The sequence below is a fragment of the Petaurus breviceps genome, unplaced genomic scaffold (assembly GCF_028583685.1).
Source record: "Petaurus breviceps papuanus isolate PSGF00001 unplaced genomic scaffold, PetGlider_PUasm1.0 37, whole genome shotgun sequence".
In the NCBI taxonomy this organism is placed as follows: Eukaryota; Metazoa; Chordata; class Mammalia; order Diprotodontia; family Petauridae; genus Petaurus; species Petaurus breviceps.
Genome location: NW_027186296.1, coordinates 49,923,763 through 49,940,187, shown reverse-complemented (window position 1 = coordinate 49,940,187; position 16,425 = coordinate 49,923,763). Strand labels below are relative to the sequence as shown.

Genomic DNA, 16,425 nt, shown 5'->3' with positions numbered 1-16,425 from the left:
TTTCATAATTTAGAAATTTGATTATACCAGGAATCTAATTAAAGAAGAGGGGTACTTTGAGGAAGCTAAGATTTTATAACAAACTTCAGCTGAGAAGGGAAAATGTGCATTATTTGTCAATTCTAATATAAGCTAATTTCCCAGTTTAGAAATTTGATTATGGCAGGAGTCTAAAGATAAGGGGATCTGAGGAAGCAGAGATCCATTTGAGGGCAGAGATTGAACAAAATTTAAGTTGCTACACCTCTTAATTTTTATTTAGCAAATGGACTAAATTGTGACTATAAAGCTACTCTGATGGCAAAATATTATGTTGGTAAAAATGATTTTCATAGAGAAACTGAAAGCAAAAAGGGGAACAGCATGAGTTGGGGAGGTTTTAAGCAGAAGCTAAAATTTCAAGTTTGCAGAAAAAAGTAAAAATGCGGAAAAACATTATTACAGGTAGGAAACTTTAAAAAATTTTGCCTAGCTTTATATTACTTTCGGTGTTGGGTGCATATAGTAAATATTTAATAACTCAATATGTCTAAAGGCAGTTAATTTACAATAGTTTTAGTCCCATTCTACATCTCTTCCCCAAACCCAACCCTGGGGAGTTTATCTTTTTTAAGATTAGTTTTTGTAGAGTTAACACCTCTTAGTTAAATCTCAGCAGAATCTATAATCTCTCCCCACACCTTCCAGCCCTACCCCCTAACCCCCACTTCTTAGGCTCCAGAATGTTAAATAGCTGACATACCTGATGCTTGTTTAGATATTTCTCCCTTCTATTTGAAATACTGCCAAATCATATTTAGCACCACATCTATGAATTTTATTCTGATTGTGCCCTCCAAACAACTCATTGTATTTTTAAAGGGGTTTAAGGAATGCAATGGTAGATAGTTTTCATAATATGAGCTGAGTGCTTAGAAAAGCACTTGCTATTTGATTTTCAGCACTCTTAAGTACTAAGCCATGAAATCTGTTGGACATAGTTTTGCAGCTATGTTACTTAATGATCGTTGGAGACATAATATATTTGGTGTAGTACAGAACCAGTATCAATTAATTACTAAGCCTTTATTGAAATCTGTGATAGGGGAGAAAATTTTTTTAAAAGCAAAATCTTATATTCTATTGGTAAAAGTCAGTATGTACTCATACAAAATAAATACAAGTGAGAGAGTATAGAGAAAGGAGAGGAGAGCACTCAGGACAAAGACTTAGAGATAAATGCCATAATTGGGGGTTACAAAATTATGATAAATCAGCTAAGGAGCCCAGGAAGTGGCCAGACAAATATTTGGAGAACTAGGAGAAAACAGTGCCAGGAAAGCTCATAAAAAGGGAATATTCCCGATGAGAAGGTGGTCAATTGTGTCAAATGCTTCAGAAGGATGTGTATTGAGGAAAGACCATCAGCTTAACAGTTAAAAGATCATTGGTAATGTTGGAGGAATATGAAGTTAGAAGCCAAATTGAAGAGGGTTGAGAATTAATCAATTGATAAATATTTGTTAAGTACCTACTATATCCCAGGCACTGAGCATGCTGGGGGTACAAAAAGAGGTAAAAGAAAAGTCCCTGCCTTCACAGAGTTTGCAATCTAATGGGAAGTAAAGGAAAAAAGAGGAAGTGAAGTGGGAGGAAGTTGTAGGATGATATCTTGAAGAGCTAAAGAGAGAGAGACTAGAGGCCAGTTTGAAGGCACAGCAAGGAAAGGCTACATTGGGAGAGTTGAATATTAGAAAAGGAGATGATAGTGGGGGCAGTTTGCTGAAGTAGAGGGAAGGGCGTGGGATCAAGAAAGGTTGTTCTTGGCAAGGAGGACCACCTCTTTATCAGATATAAATAGGAATAGAGACTGGGACTATAATTTTATTAATTATAGGGATCTCCCTCCACCAATGCTAGCTCCTCTGTAAATTTTGGAGAGTTTTCTAGAGCATTGAAAGGTTAAATGATTTGTCCCTGGGTTCTTTGTAGTCTTCTTGACTACAAATCTTTCTGGTTTCTGTGGCTTATGTCATAAGTAAATATAATACCCATCTTTAAGAGTTTAAATTTTAAGAGCGCCTGCTGCAGTGAATAGAGCACCAGCCCTGGAGTCAGGAGGACCTGAGTTCTAATGAGGCCTCAGACACTTAACACAAAAACTAGCCGTGTGACCTTGGGCAAGTCACTTAACCCCGATTGCCCTCCAAAAAGAAAAAAAAAAAAAAGAGCCTGCTAATCAGAAAAGGGTAGGAGACCCTGCTGATGGCATAGTCCATATCCTCTCCAATCCCTGTGTGTATAAAATATATTTTTTTCCTAAATGAAATTTTATTTTGTTTTCAAACAAAAAAGTCCACCTTCTCTTCTTCCCACCTTACTAAGGGGAGTGGAGGAGGTAGGGAACAAGTATTCATTAAGATTCTACTGTTTGCCAGGCACTGTGCTTAAATGCTTTACAAATATTGTCTCATTTATTCTGTTAAGAAAATAAGAAAAACAAAACCACTGTTACAAACCTGTTATAGTCAAACAAATTACCACATTGATCATGTCCAAAAAAAAAAAAAAAAGAAATCTCAGCCTGTGATCTGAGTTTTATCAGCTTTGTCAGGAAGTGAGCAGTATATTTCACCTTGAGTCCTCTGGAATTGTGGTAGGTTATGGTGATGATCAAAATGTACACAGTTCGATGTTTGAGGGAAACTGCTTGTTTTCACCCATCTCATCAAGGCTTAGCTGAAGTAGGTAGCACATGAAGGTAATTGAAAGAAAAGGGAGAGAAATAATTACTTCAAAGATTTACAGGAATGGAGAAAGATTTGGTTATTTAAAAAGCTCTTTTCCCTCTTCCAATATAGCAAACAAGATTTCTTCTCAACCACAATGTCATCTTCCTTCCATACTGTCAACTGTATTCCGAGCTGTGCAGATGGTGATCTTTGACTGGGCTGCTTTAGAAACTGAATTACTGGAGTTTCACAACTGCAACCCAGAATGTACTGGTGTGTGGGTACTGAGGCATCTGCTGTAGGCCAAGACCACATCATGGACCAAGGCCAAGATGGTAAGTCCTTTTGGTTTAGGAGAGAACTAGACCAGGCTTACCTGTAAAGTCAGAGTGATACAAAATGATTCATATTTATATAATTTGTTTAATGTTTTTAAAGTAGATTTCTTGTGAGACAGCTAGGTTAAGTATTATTATGTCATCATTTTGCAAATAAGGAAATTGAGATACAAATTCAGTATGTTGTTACTTGTTCAGCATCCTACATCTAGTAAGTATAGGAGCCAGGATTTGAACTTAGGTATTCTCATTCCAAGATGAATATTTTACATTATGCCATGGTTTAGGTTTTTTTTCTTCAAATCAGTGGAAGTGAAGTTGAATATTATTTTTCATCACAAAAGTATGCTGTAGTAAGATTCATGCTAACAACATAGGAATATATGACCTGATTTTTAAATGTCAGCTCCTCCTTGAACATAAATTATGAAAAATGGAAAATCTGCCCCACGGTGAATTGTCCCAAAGTTTTAGACATACATCTTTTAAAAAAGTTTGCTTATCATAAATCTCTTTCTTTATTAGTGTTAGTCAATGATGTAGTACTGGAACAGCTTGAAACAGAGAAATACAAAATTTTACATTTAGTGCTTTTAACACTTTTAAGTGAGCTTTCATAGATCTCATTTTTCTTTCCCACACAGTGACCCTTTGATGTAGAGAGGAGAAAGTATTATTATCCTTATTGACAGTTAACTGGCTTGCAAGTCAATTAATTAATTGGTTAGCACTGCTGGTCCAGAAGGAAGAGAGGCTTTCAGTGCATAAGTTGCTCTTCTAGTGGGGAACCAAGTGCAAAAAAAAAAATTCCTTTGACGTAAAGAGTTACACATATATGTGACTACAGAAGAGTAAACATTCTCCATCACTACTACCCCTCCTCACCCCCCCACCCACATCATGCAGGAAGTTAATGGCAGGGACAGATGTATTATTGAAAACTGTCTAATCTCTGTTTATTGCTGAAGTGTTGTGTCTGTGATATGGTGGTAGCAGGGTGTTGTCTTTCACAGAATTTGTTGTTACTGGCCTGTTATCCACAGGTTTTAAGATTTTCCAGAAGTGGTGAAGGAATGAAAATGACCAAAAACTCAAAGAGCAATGAAAAGATCATTTAAATAGACTATAAAATATTATATATTATGTATTATAACCACTGATAATATTGATAATTATTAATCATATTACATGTGATATTATAGATTGGAAAGATGGCTTAAATAGACTGTGGAATATTAAGTTATGCTTGAGGGCTAGAATAAAAGACATTACTGAAGAAATATATGCCTGGAAAGGTAGCACAGAATAATGAATAGAGAGCTGGCCTCAGAGTCAGGGAGACCTGGGTTCAATTCTGTCTTCTGACACATATTGACTGTGTGACCCTGGGCAAGTCACTTACCCTTTCAATGGTTGAGACAACTAAAACTGAATTGCAGAACAGTTGCTGATCTGCATTTGAGGAAGGAACTTCCTTACCATGGCATTCCCTTCATGGTTGTAATCAGAGGTCCAGACCTATTGGCCTTCCCCCAAAAGGAAAGATTAGGAAAGATGGTGGGCCAATCACGTGTTAAGAATGAAAGATTCTTAGCTGGGGGCGGCTAGGTGTCGAAGTGAGTAAAAGCCAGCCCTGGAGTCAGGAGGACCGGAGTTCGGTTCTGACCTCAGACACTTAACACCCCCCCCCCACACACACACACACAAAAACAAACTAGCCGTGTAACCTTGGGCAAGTTACTTAACCCCAATTGCCCTCCAAAAGGCAAAAAAAAAAAAGCTGGATAACCTGAATGCTATGTTACTATGTCAGAAATAGCAAAAGAATGAAAAAAAAAAAACCCTTCCATCCTGTTGAATGAATCTTCCATGAAGTGCTTTTGAAAAGACATGGTCAAAAATTGCACAGGATAAGAATGTGTAGAGGAGTTGAATGAATGAAGAATTTATTAAATGCTTATTGTATGCACAGCACTGTGCTAATATACAAATAAAAAATGGGATACAAATAAAAAAGAAAAATAATCCCTTCTCCCAGGAAGCTTACATTTTACTGGGAGAGACACCTACGAATCAGATAGAAAGGTCCCATGGTCCTTGGGGTATAGCAGAAAAGCTAATATTAATGCCTCTCTAATGTCATTTCTCCTAGTAAAATCATATCATTTTCTGTTGTTGAACCATTTGATAGTGCCAAGGACTTTGCAGATAAGAACTTTCTTTTTTCAGTCTTCAGTGGATGTGGCTTTAGCACCTTTAGCATCATTTGCCAGGCTGTATGTCCAAAGGGGCATGTTTCTCAGGATGATGGTTTGGACACTGAGTAGAAAGCATTTTTATTCTAACAGTTCTTGGGTTTAAGGTCCTGGACTGTCTCCAACAGGGACTAAGGGGAGGTAGTGGCAGTGGCTTCAGCAGTAGTGGTGGTAGTGGCCTGATCTGTTTGGTTCCCACTGACGCCTGTCTCCTTCAGAGAGACTTGGATTGTCTGTCCTGTAAGTCCCATTTGGTTAGGAGTTGGTGGGGATGACTGACCTCTTTTCTATGGGAGTCACCTTCCCAAGTGAAGGTCATGAGGGTTGGACGGAAAGCAGGACTGGTGGTCTGGTGGGGGAACCAGGGCTCTTGTCCCTATGTTCCTTTTGGTAGCAGTTGTTGGGAGTGATGAGAAATCCCTTTTTCCACAATGGTTTCTCCCATAAGTGATGGCTTTGTGGGCTGAATTAGAGACAGGATTGTTGGTTTATTTACTGCCATTACCAGAGCTGTTGGGTTCAGGTTCCTGGGAGACAGTGGTGAAAGTGGTGATGGTATTTGGGATTTGACTTCCCTGGCACATGCTGCCTCCTGTCACCCCTCAGGGTACCCCTACTGCTTCAGCTAAGCTGGCTTGCAATGTACATCAGTGACAAGAGTACCTATTGTGTTTCCCCGATGAGACCTATCCCAAAAATAAGCCCTCCCCTTACTGTGTAAGATTCCTCTAAAATAAGCCCTCCCCAGAAAATAAGCCCTATTGAGATTGCTACTGTAGTGAAGGTGATCCCCTGCACTACACGCTACATTACGGTACCCTCTGTATGCACCGTCCTCCCCCCCCCCCAGTGAAACGCACGCCGCGCTCCGAGCTGCATCCAATCAGAGCTGCAGCAGTGAGCGCGTCATCCTGTTCTTCCCCAGTGATTTGCTTATTGAATAAAGGTACATTTTTTGTTCACATTTACCTGTTTATTAAAATTTCTGTCAATGTTCATTAAAATAAGCCCTCCCCTGAAAATAAGCCCTCTGGTGTTTTTCTGTCCAAAAAAATTAATAAGATAGTGTCTTATTATCGGGGAAACACGGTATGCACAGGAATTCATCAAAGTAAGGTGACAGATTTGTATGGATTAAGCCATGTGCATTCTAATTCATTGAAATCAGTGATGTGCATTTGCACCCTTCCCTACTCTAATGACCATTAATGTTCACAGTAAGGAATGCAATCTGTGACTATGAAAGTTATAGTCCTGAAAAGAATCTATATATGGATTAGGAGAATCTGATTCAGTTTTTTTTAATCAATAAAAGGTAACACGCATTAGAATCAGTAAACTATAGTGTCAGTAAAATTAAAAGAAAAAAACAACTTTAAAACATATTTGACTTTAAGTAATTTTGAAATTATAGTACCATTTTTTTTGCTTTTTGTTCCTCTATGTATTAAACTGCATTGAATCATAAGCCTATGCATAAATGACTTTATGTTTGTATAGCATTTTCAGCTTTTTCAAAGAATTCTAATAGAGGCATGCTAAAAGCACTAGAATAAAGCTGAGCATTTTTGGAGAAAATAACAAAAATTGAGCTAGTTTTTATCATCATAAATATATGACAAAGTGACATTTCCCAGGTTACTAAGTTCAGCACCCCATCTTCCATACTCTTTATTGATTCTTTATCACATTTCATAGTGACTACTAAACACCAACAAATCACATTTCCTATAAATGGTTCTAAACCTTTTCCTTTCTCTTCAAGCTCTATGCATACCCTTCCATCCTTCCATAACTGTATTTAAAGCTGATGACTTGGCCCCCTATTTCACTGAGAAAATGGAGACTACTGGAAAGGAACTCCTTTCATTCTGCTCCTACAAATGTCTTGTCCTTATCCAATCACAGCCTTCATTACTCTCCCCCTGACTTCTGAGCCCCAGAACACTATATATAAATCTCCTTGGTGAAATCATAGACATTTAAGAGATTGGTTTAACCATCCAACCTGAAAAAAACGAGGGATACCCAGATGAATGAGCCGAGTCCAGAATTGAATAGGAGCTCAGACTGGATCATATTTGGGAAATTGCATGATGCTCTCATTGCTTTGAAAGCCCATTTCTTCAATGCTGATATTATTTCACTAACTGGCCAAGTCATGGAACATGATGCTTTCTGAAATTTGTGAGCATGGTGGTGCATGTAAGTAGACTTTGGCATATTAGCAGTGATGACTTACACACAAGAAACAGCATAAAAATAACCTCAAGAATAAATCTTCCTGGGAAAAGTGATGAGCCAGTCATTTAGACAGAATCTCTAGTTCATTTGGTGGGACCTATGAGAATTTCTGCAAAGATATGGATGTAGAAGGTCCTACCAAACGCACTAGACATCCTGACTCTGAAAAAGTTGTAATCTGTACTGCATATAGGAAGTTCTGGCTCCACAGAAAGAATAACAAACAACCCATCTAAAAATTTAATTGTTTATAAATCCTAACCCCCCACCAGATTTTAAGCTACAGGAGAGTAAGACCCAAGTTTTATTTCCCTCTGGATTTATCACAGTGGTTTGTGCATAATTCATTTTTTGCTAAATTTAATTAAAAACAGTCCATTTTAAGACCAAACCCACAACCTCACCCTTATTAGCATCATCTATTAGATAAGTCAACTAATGTGTATACATGTCATAGGAAAGAAAAACATTTCTTGGCCTTTTATGAATTGTGTTTGAAAATGAAAACCCTTTGAAAGTAGGGTGTGTGTTGGATATAACATATTATTATAAATGTGAAATTAGGGTAAATGAAATGTTGATAATGGGACTAAGAAATCTCCTTAGACAAACATGTTATTAGGAGAACTGAGCATTCTTGATGGAGTGAAACACCAGTCAACTTTAGAAAAACCTGTCTCTCTGGCTGTGATTACCCACAAAGTCAAGTAAGGAATTGAGACAATTATCCAAGTGACTCAAGCTACAGAAACATCTAGCCTGATCCATCACAGAGATTAGTTATATGCCTTATGTTATGATGAGGAGGAAAGTCTAACAGAAGAAGCAGGTTCTAGACCCAGCCCTCCCATTGACTAGACTTGTAATTTTGGGCAAATCGCATAGATTCTTAGGCCTTACCTTCCTCATCTGTGAAATAAGGGATTAACCTGGATCTGGGGTGAGGAACCTGTGGCTTTGAGATCACATGTGACCTTCTAGATCCTTAAGTGCAACCTTTTGACTGAATTTTCACATCTGAATTTTCAGTCAAAAGTCTGTACTTAAGGATCTAGAAGGCTACAGGTTCCCCACCCCTGGACTGAATAATATGATTTTTCTTCTGAAATTCTTCAACTTTATGTACTCCAGATAATTGACTGAGTTCTCCTTCCTTCCCACTTCTTTGTGTAGGCATGCATGACTTTTGTACTCTTAAATCAGGGGCAAACCTCAGTTCTATAAATTTAAGAATTTTTTTTGATAACTACATTTCAATATTTTTTACTTTTAGTCTTATGCATTTTATTTTCCATATTTAAAAACACTTATCTGAGAACAGGTCCATCAGCTTCATCAGACTGCCCAAAGGGTCCATGACACAGAAAAGGTAAAGAATCTCTCTGCATTATGTTGAGTGTTGCTAAAATTTAAACTGATGGTAAAAAAAAAAATACTGTGATGTTCATATACTACCAAAATGTAAATAGAGCATGACTTCAGAAGCAGAAATACAAATGGAAGAGAAACTGCCCATCCAGAGTATTCCAAATCCCTGAATTTCTATTTTTTAAAAATGCCCATTTTTGCTTTTTAAAATGCAAACATACAAGAGTAATATCTCCTAAACTGAGGTAGTTTGAACTGGTAGTAGTTAGCTTTTGCCTTCCTGAAATAGAAGTAGGAAACAGCAGACTAAAATAGGAAGTATACCTAATCCTACCATCAGCTGGTGATGTAGGCTGGTTGTGTTTTATTTTTTGGTTTGTTTTTTAGTTATAGAACCTCATTTATGACAAACTTCAGCCCTTATCCTTAACTTGTGTTTTATGCTATGATGTTTTTCTAAAATATGAAAACAACCAGGTTGATATTTATCAAAGAAACAGGAGGAAGGTGGAATGGATAATTCATTTCCTGTCCTGGGGCCACATTTCTGAAAGGGCCCTTTATTAAGAGTGGGGCACTTTGCATCCTCTTGCATGTTCATGGCATTTATAGGTCGTTGGGCACCTAGAGCATTGCTGTGCAGAGACTTCACAAATCTAGAGCTGGAAGTAACTTCAGAGGAGGGCACTGAATTGTCCAAGGTCCCAGTGATAATAATCATGAAGGTGGGATTAGAATACAGGTCTTCTGGTTCCAGAGCTAGTATTCTTTTGAGTGTATCACTTAGTAGATGCTTTATAAATACTTATCCTGTTGATTTTTTAAAAAACGCAAACAAGAAAGACTGTTGATGGTTAACTCAGGTGGAGAGAACACTTTGTTAAACTGATTTCAGCCGTATGGGGGGGGGGGGGTTATTTAGTTCTTTTTGTGACCCACAGATTGTCATTTGTTAAAGGAGAGACCGAATGTTGATGGATCAGTATTAGGAAAAAACAACCCAGACTGCATGTAACTGTGTGGCCACTGGACTGTGTGACCCTGAGGCATCTAGGTGACATAGGTAGTGTGCTAGATCTAGAGGCAAAAAGACAGGAGTTCAGATCTGGCCTCAGGTACTAGTATGACCCTGGGTTAGTCACTTATCCTCTGTGCCTCATTTGTCTCCTCTGTAAAATGAGGATAATAATAGCACCTACTGTAATAGTAATGAAATCTGAAGTTGCTTTTGTATTGCTAAGAGGTACATAGCACTTAGTAATTAATCAAGCCTGTGTTAAAGAAACAGAAGGTATGAGCCCCTGTTGCTGAGGTAACAGGAAGGTGTTGCCCGTAACAGGAAGGAGCTAATGCCATGTGTGTATATAAGGAGAAGTCCTTGCTTGGTCAGACAGATCTTCTTGGGAGCAAGCCGCCGCTGCCAGGGAAACTTAAGAGGAAAGGCCCCCCCCAGACTGGAGAGAATGCTTTTGATTTTGGGAATCTGGGTGAAGTGATTTTGATTCTGGGAACCAGCTGAAACTTCTGCTGAGTCTGAGGACTAGCTGGAGCTGCCGTAGACTAAGGAAGCATGACTGTGATGCTGGTACTTTGTTTGAACCTGTTTGTGGCTTTGTTAAGCCTTGAGTTCCCTGGAACAGAGACTGTGAAGGTTTTAAAGTGGACTGGATGCTGTGAGCTTCAGTGTGGAACAGAAAGTGTGTGGAGAGTTGGACAAGGTCCTGGGAGCTGTCTGCCTTTGAACCCAGGTGATAGTTTGGTGAATACAGGTAGGACCTGGGACCATGGAAGGGGATCCAGGGAATCTGAGAGACCACCCCCGAGTCAAGCTGAAAGAAGACTTTACTTGGATACTGTGTACTGACTGAGACATTGTAATTTACTAGTGACCTAAGGGTGGAGGGCCTATGTATTTTCTGATGATTGAATAGTGAATGATGACTGAATAAGCAATTGATATGTAACTTGGTGTGCCCCATGAGTGGAGAACTTTGACTATTGTACTTGGTATCCTTTAAGGAGGCAAACCTTCTTAAGGATGATTGAATGATTTGATTGAATTACTGAATGATTGTTCTTTGTTCAAAATTTTATGACCACTGTGGTGAAAACTATGCGGCCATTTTAGTGATAAGCTGTTGAGAATGCTGTATTTTGATTTTCTGTGATAAGTTGTAACATTGTGAATGCTATACCTTGATTTTCTGTGAATGTTTTGCTCTGATTTGTTATTGAATAAATAGAGTGTTCACTATACTGTGTAATCAGGACCTTAAAAGCTGTTCATATTACCATTCTTCTGGAAAGCTGCTTTGCTTGGCTTTATGCCTACTTCCCAGCATTGTAGTGAGGCTTAAATTAGATAACACCTTTGCAAAGGTTAAAGCGCTATATAAATATTAGCTATTTTTATTATCATCTCTGGGTCTCATTTTTCTTATCAGTAAAAGAAAAGTATTAGACTAAATGAGCAGTATGGCATGATAATAAGAATATTTAGACTGGAATCCCAATCTTGCTTCTGCCATTAACCAACTGTATGACTTTGGACAAGTCTTTTTTTCTTCTGAGCCTCAATTTCCTCATGTGTAAAAAATGTTATGATCTCATAATATTTGTACTACTTGTATCGTGGGATAGTTATGACAAATACCTTTTATTGACTTTTGAGTATTCTATAAATGTGAGTTATTACTACATAACCATCTCTGCCTCTTAGAATCCCTAGCCACGTAATTTTGTTGTTGCTGTTTAGTCATTATCGTACGCTTCCTGACCCCATTTGGGGTTTTCTTGGCAGAGATATTTTACAGATTAGGAAACTGAGGCAAATAGGGTTTAGTGACTTGGTGTCTGAGGCCAGATTTGAACTCAGGAACATGAATCTACCTTTTAGGTCCAGTGCTCTATCCCCTATGCCACCTAGCCTCCCCTAAATCCCAAACTGCTAATACTCCCTGCCAAAGGGATCTTGTATTTAATCTGAATATACTTGCACTCATATATATTATCTCTCTGGATAAATTGTAAGTTTTTTGAAGGCACAGTGCCATATTTTTGTCTTTGAATTCCCAGACCTACTGTCTGGCCCAGTGGCACGTAGTGAGGATAATGCTTATTTATTGACTGTATGTGAGTCAGAGGCCCCAGGTTCAAATCCTTCCTCTACCATTTAGCTGCCTGCATTACTATGGGTAATGCCATGAAACTTCTCTTACTTACATTAATGTAGTAAAATTATGATCCTCCTATTTCTCAGTGTAATTATCTTGTAAGAATAATTAAATCTTTATTAATAGAATTTTCAATTTGAAAGTAATTTTTATGCTTATTGTTAATATTTTTGCTGATGTTGCGTTCATTACTTGAGTTTATCTCAACTTCAGAAATTAAATGCCTACCACATGAAGAAGTAGAGTGTGAGAACTCTGCATCCTACTCTGAAGCATCACCATCATTGTTATTATTATTATTGCTTTTTGGGGGGGGGGAGGGTTAAATGACTTGCCCAAGGTCCCACTGCTAGCAAGTGTTAAGTGTCTGAGGTTAGATTTGAACTCAGGTCCTCCTGACTCAGGGCTGGTACTCTATTCACTGTGCCATCTAACCACCCCAGCATTAAGATTATAATACTTTTATTTTGTGTGATAGCCTGCACGTTTGTCTCCCAGCCTCAAGTCTCTTCCCACTCCAGTCCATTCTCCACTCAGCTGTCAAAGTAATCCTCCTGAAGCATACATCTGACTGTGTCATTCCCACTGTTCAGTCAACTCCAGTGGCTCCCTGAATCTTCTAGGATCAAATATAAAATCCTCTGTTTGGCATTCAGAGCCCTTCACAACATGGCCCTCTTCCATTCTTACAGTCTTTTTACCTCTTAATCCCTACCACACACTCCACTGGCCTCCTTGCTGTTCCTCATACAGGACACTTCATCTGCAGATTCTGGGCATTTCTCCTGGCTCCTCCCTCTCCCCCTGAATGTTTTTCTTTCATTTTTTAAATAGAATTTTGTTTTTTCCAATTACATGTAAAGACGAATTTTAACATTCATTTTTTAAAAATTTTGTGTTCTGAATTTTCTCTTTCTATCCCTCATCTTCCCCATCCCTAAGATGGTGTAGCAGCAAGCACCCCAGCGTCCCCAGGGTGGCTGCCAACACAGGTTCTTAGATCTGCTTTGCTAAAGGAAAGCAACTCAAAATTGGTTAACAAGCTTACTTTAATCAGTCTAACATATCGTTATATATATATATATATATATATATATATATATATATATATATATATATATATATATATATAATATATCGTTTACCTAGTTAAGGGGAAAAAGGTCAGCACCCTGAACTTCAGAGTATACAGACAGAATTATCAAGACAGAGAAACAGATCAAGTAGACAGGTTTCCAAACTGTCCAACCATTACATCCATACCAAATCAACATCTGGGTTTTTCAAAGCCGGGGGGCTCTCAACAACGGCTTCCCAGAGTCTCATCTGATCAAATCATAGAACACTTCTCAAAGTGAGCCCCAAAACAAAGCCTCAAATCAGGGTTTATATAGCCTTCTCCTGGCTCAGAGAATGTAACAACCTTCCGGACCCACTGGCCAATTAAAAGGTATGTACAGAAAAACAAGTCCTATCCCCCCACCCCCCACCCCCAGGTGCACTTTAACCTAGGGGCAGGGAAGATCTTACAAATTTACATTCCCATTACAGATGGTCAGCAATTTGTTATAGGCTACATATGTGCAATCATATAAAATTTATTCTGGAATCTTTTTCTTCCTCATCTCTGCCTCCTGGCTTCCTTGGCTTTCTTCAAGTCCCAGCTAAAATACCACTTTCTACAAGAGCTCTTTCCTGATGCCTCCTCATTCTAAAACTTTCTCTGTTTTATGGAGAACTCACACAAGCCAAGTGCTTACATGTTGGTCAGAAGACACCATATAAAAACACTCTCAAGGTCTCTCTTAACAACTTTGGAATTACTTGTGTGACATGGGAAACACTGGCACAGGACAGCTCAGCATGCATGCCCACATCAGAGAAGGTGCTTTGCTCCAAGCAGCCCAAAAGAAATGTGAGGTGCAAATTTAAGAGAATCCACCCCAAGTGTTCACATGGACTCTTGGTGCCTGACCTGTAGTAGAGCATGCTGAGCTCATATTGGTCTGATCAGCCACAGTCACATGCATTGTAACTGGATTCTAAAATAGTGATGTCATTTTGGTCCTCCTCTAGAATGGAGGACAGCAACCACTTTGGTTGGCTATCTCCAATTTTTCCTGGGAATATCTTGTTCGTATATAGTTGTTTCCATGTTGTGTCCCTCCTTAGACTGTGAGTCCCTTTGCCTTTCTTTGTACCTACAACTTAGCACAGTTCCTGGTAAGCACTTAATAAAATTCTTTAATAACTATGTGTGGCACTTGTAACTTTCCCCAAAGGTTCACATTTATAAGAGCTAGGAAGAAATGATATCTATATGTCTATTTTAAATATAAAACATGGTAATTCAGATATGAGGTTAAAAAGTTTAAATACATAAAAATCAAGAAATGGGATTTCTTTTATTAGCATTTTATTAGCTTGTGGTGTTGTTTATAAGTGGCCTTTGGGGTTGTTATGTAACCTATTACAAGTTAAGTCTATGTTAAATGGATGAACATTGCTTTGAGAATGCTGGCTTTAATATTTCATTTCTTTCATAGGATTTATTTATTTTATGGGGTTTAAATTTGTATCCATAGTGACCCCACAGCCCTAGAGTTACCTGGGGGCATCAAGAGTGGGACCAAAGCCATTCTTGAACCCAAGTGTTCTTGGCTTAAAAGCTCAGTTCTCTATCTACTATGTACACTGCCTCTCACAAGCTACATATATCCTTGCAAAGGCATCCCTATTTTTGTTGGGGATGCTTTTGTGAGTGTGTGTGTGTGTGTGTGTGTGTGTGTGTGTATCTCGACTCCAAGTACATTTTCTGTTGACCATTGAGCATGCCACATTATTTTTGTGCATAAAAATATACTTACTTTGCATTTTACTAGACATCTTTTAAAAGCACAATTCATATGCCTGTGGTATGAACTTCAAAACTGTGACTTGCAATATGATGCCTTTTCATGTAGTCATTAGCTTTGCAACTAAGGTGAAAATTTCTTTAAATAGCCCTTTGCAAAATTGTCAAAGGGTGTTTCTGATGAAGAAAAACATGCTAAAAGTAAAGTTAATATTCAGTTGTTTGTGAATTATGGGGAGGGTGAAGAAAAGCATATGATTTTTCTTTCTTTTATATTCTTATGAAAATAGAAAAATGTTATCATTCCACTCACACCAGTTTGCAACTTTAGTGAGCCTCGGGTCTTTCCTCTACCTCTCCCACCCCCCATTATCATATCAGATTCCAGGTCTGGTCACTTCACCCTCCACAACACCTGTCACTTCTGTCCCCTTCTCTCTACCTCCTTTAACTCCACTGTGGTGCCAGCTTCCTGATTAGTCAGCCTGCTTCTGGGTTCTTTTTTCTCCTCTTCTATAGTAGGAGCTTAGCAATCCCCAGTCTCCCCAGTCCTTTCTTGAACCATAAAAGGATTGGGGATGGGGTGAGGGTTAAGGTGTCTAGAAGGCTGTGAGACTTTTTCTGAGCCTTTACTCTCTGCTAAATAAGATTTGCTGAGCACTCCCTATCTCAGTATTCTTCATCCCCCTTCTTGTCGTCCAGTCATTTTTCAATTGTCTGACTATTTGTGACCCCATTTGGGGTTTTCTTGGTAAAGATACCAAAGTTGTTTCCCATTTCCTTCTTTAGCTCATTTTACAGATAAGGGAACTGAGGCAAATAGAGTTAAGTGACCTGCCCAGAGTCACACAGCTAGTAAGTGTCTGAGTTCATATTTGACACAGAAAACTGAGTCTTTCTGACTCTAGGCCCAGCACTCTATCCACCAGGCCACATAGTTGCCCCTTATCTCCCTTGCTAAGAAGTAAAAATCTTTTCTATGCATATAAACATTCCCTATTATTTAATATTACCTATTTGAGATTTTTCAGCATCACTGAAGGCTTCCATTGATAACCACCATAGAAGTTACTGTAAGTGTCCAAATAGGTAAAGAACTCCCATGAGCTCAGTCTCTATGTCCACAATCGCTAGTTAGCCACCATAAAGGCGACCCCCAAGAAGGATCTTTTCACTAGCTTCCTCTTGAGCAACAGCCTCTTTCCCTTGGTTTGTCCCCAAAAGAAAACTGATATGAAAGCACACTAACCCCATTTTAGAAATATTGAAAAATAAATATTTCTCTAGTCTAAATTCCAAATCTTATCAATTATTGTTATATTGTTCTGCTTAGTTTCTTTTTCCTTTATTCTGAACTTCAGTACCATAAAAGAAACAAAAAAAGTTTTCCCATGTATATAAAGTAGAACAGAAAAAAAGATATGAAACAGTGAATATTTACCAGAAGCCTTGGAAGAGAAATACATACTTATTGCTTTTTTT

General features: G+C 38.4%; 1 protein-coding gene across 1 annotated transcript in view; it reads left to right on the top strand.

Annotated features, from left to right (window-relative positions):
* The window catches only part of LRRK1 (leucine rich repeat kinase 1), a 163,888-nt gene that overhangs the window by 2,532 nt on the left and 144,931 nt on the right, over positions 1–16,425 (top strand). The window contains exon 2 of the mRNA XM_069097389.1: positions 2,841–3,046. Coding sequence (XP_068953490.1) covers positions 2,977–3,046 — 70 coding nt within the window. The 5' untranslated portion in view covers positions 2,841–2,976. The remainder of the gene's footprint in view (positions 1–2,840; positions 3,047–16,425) is intronic.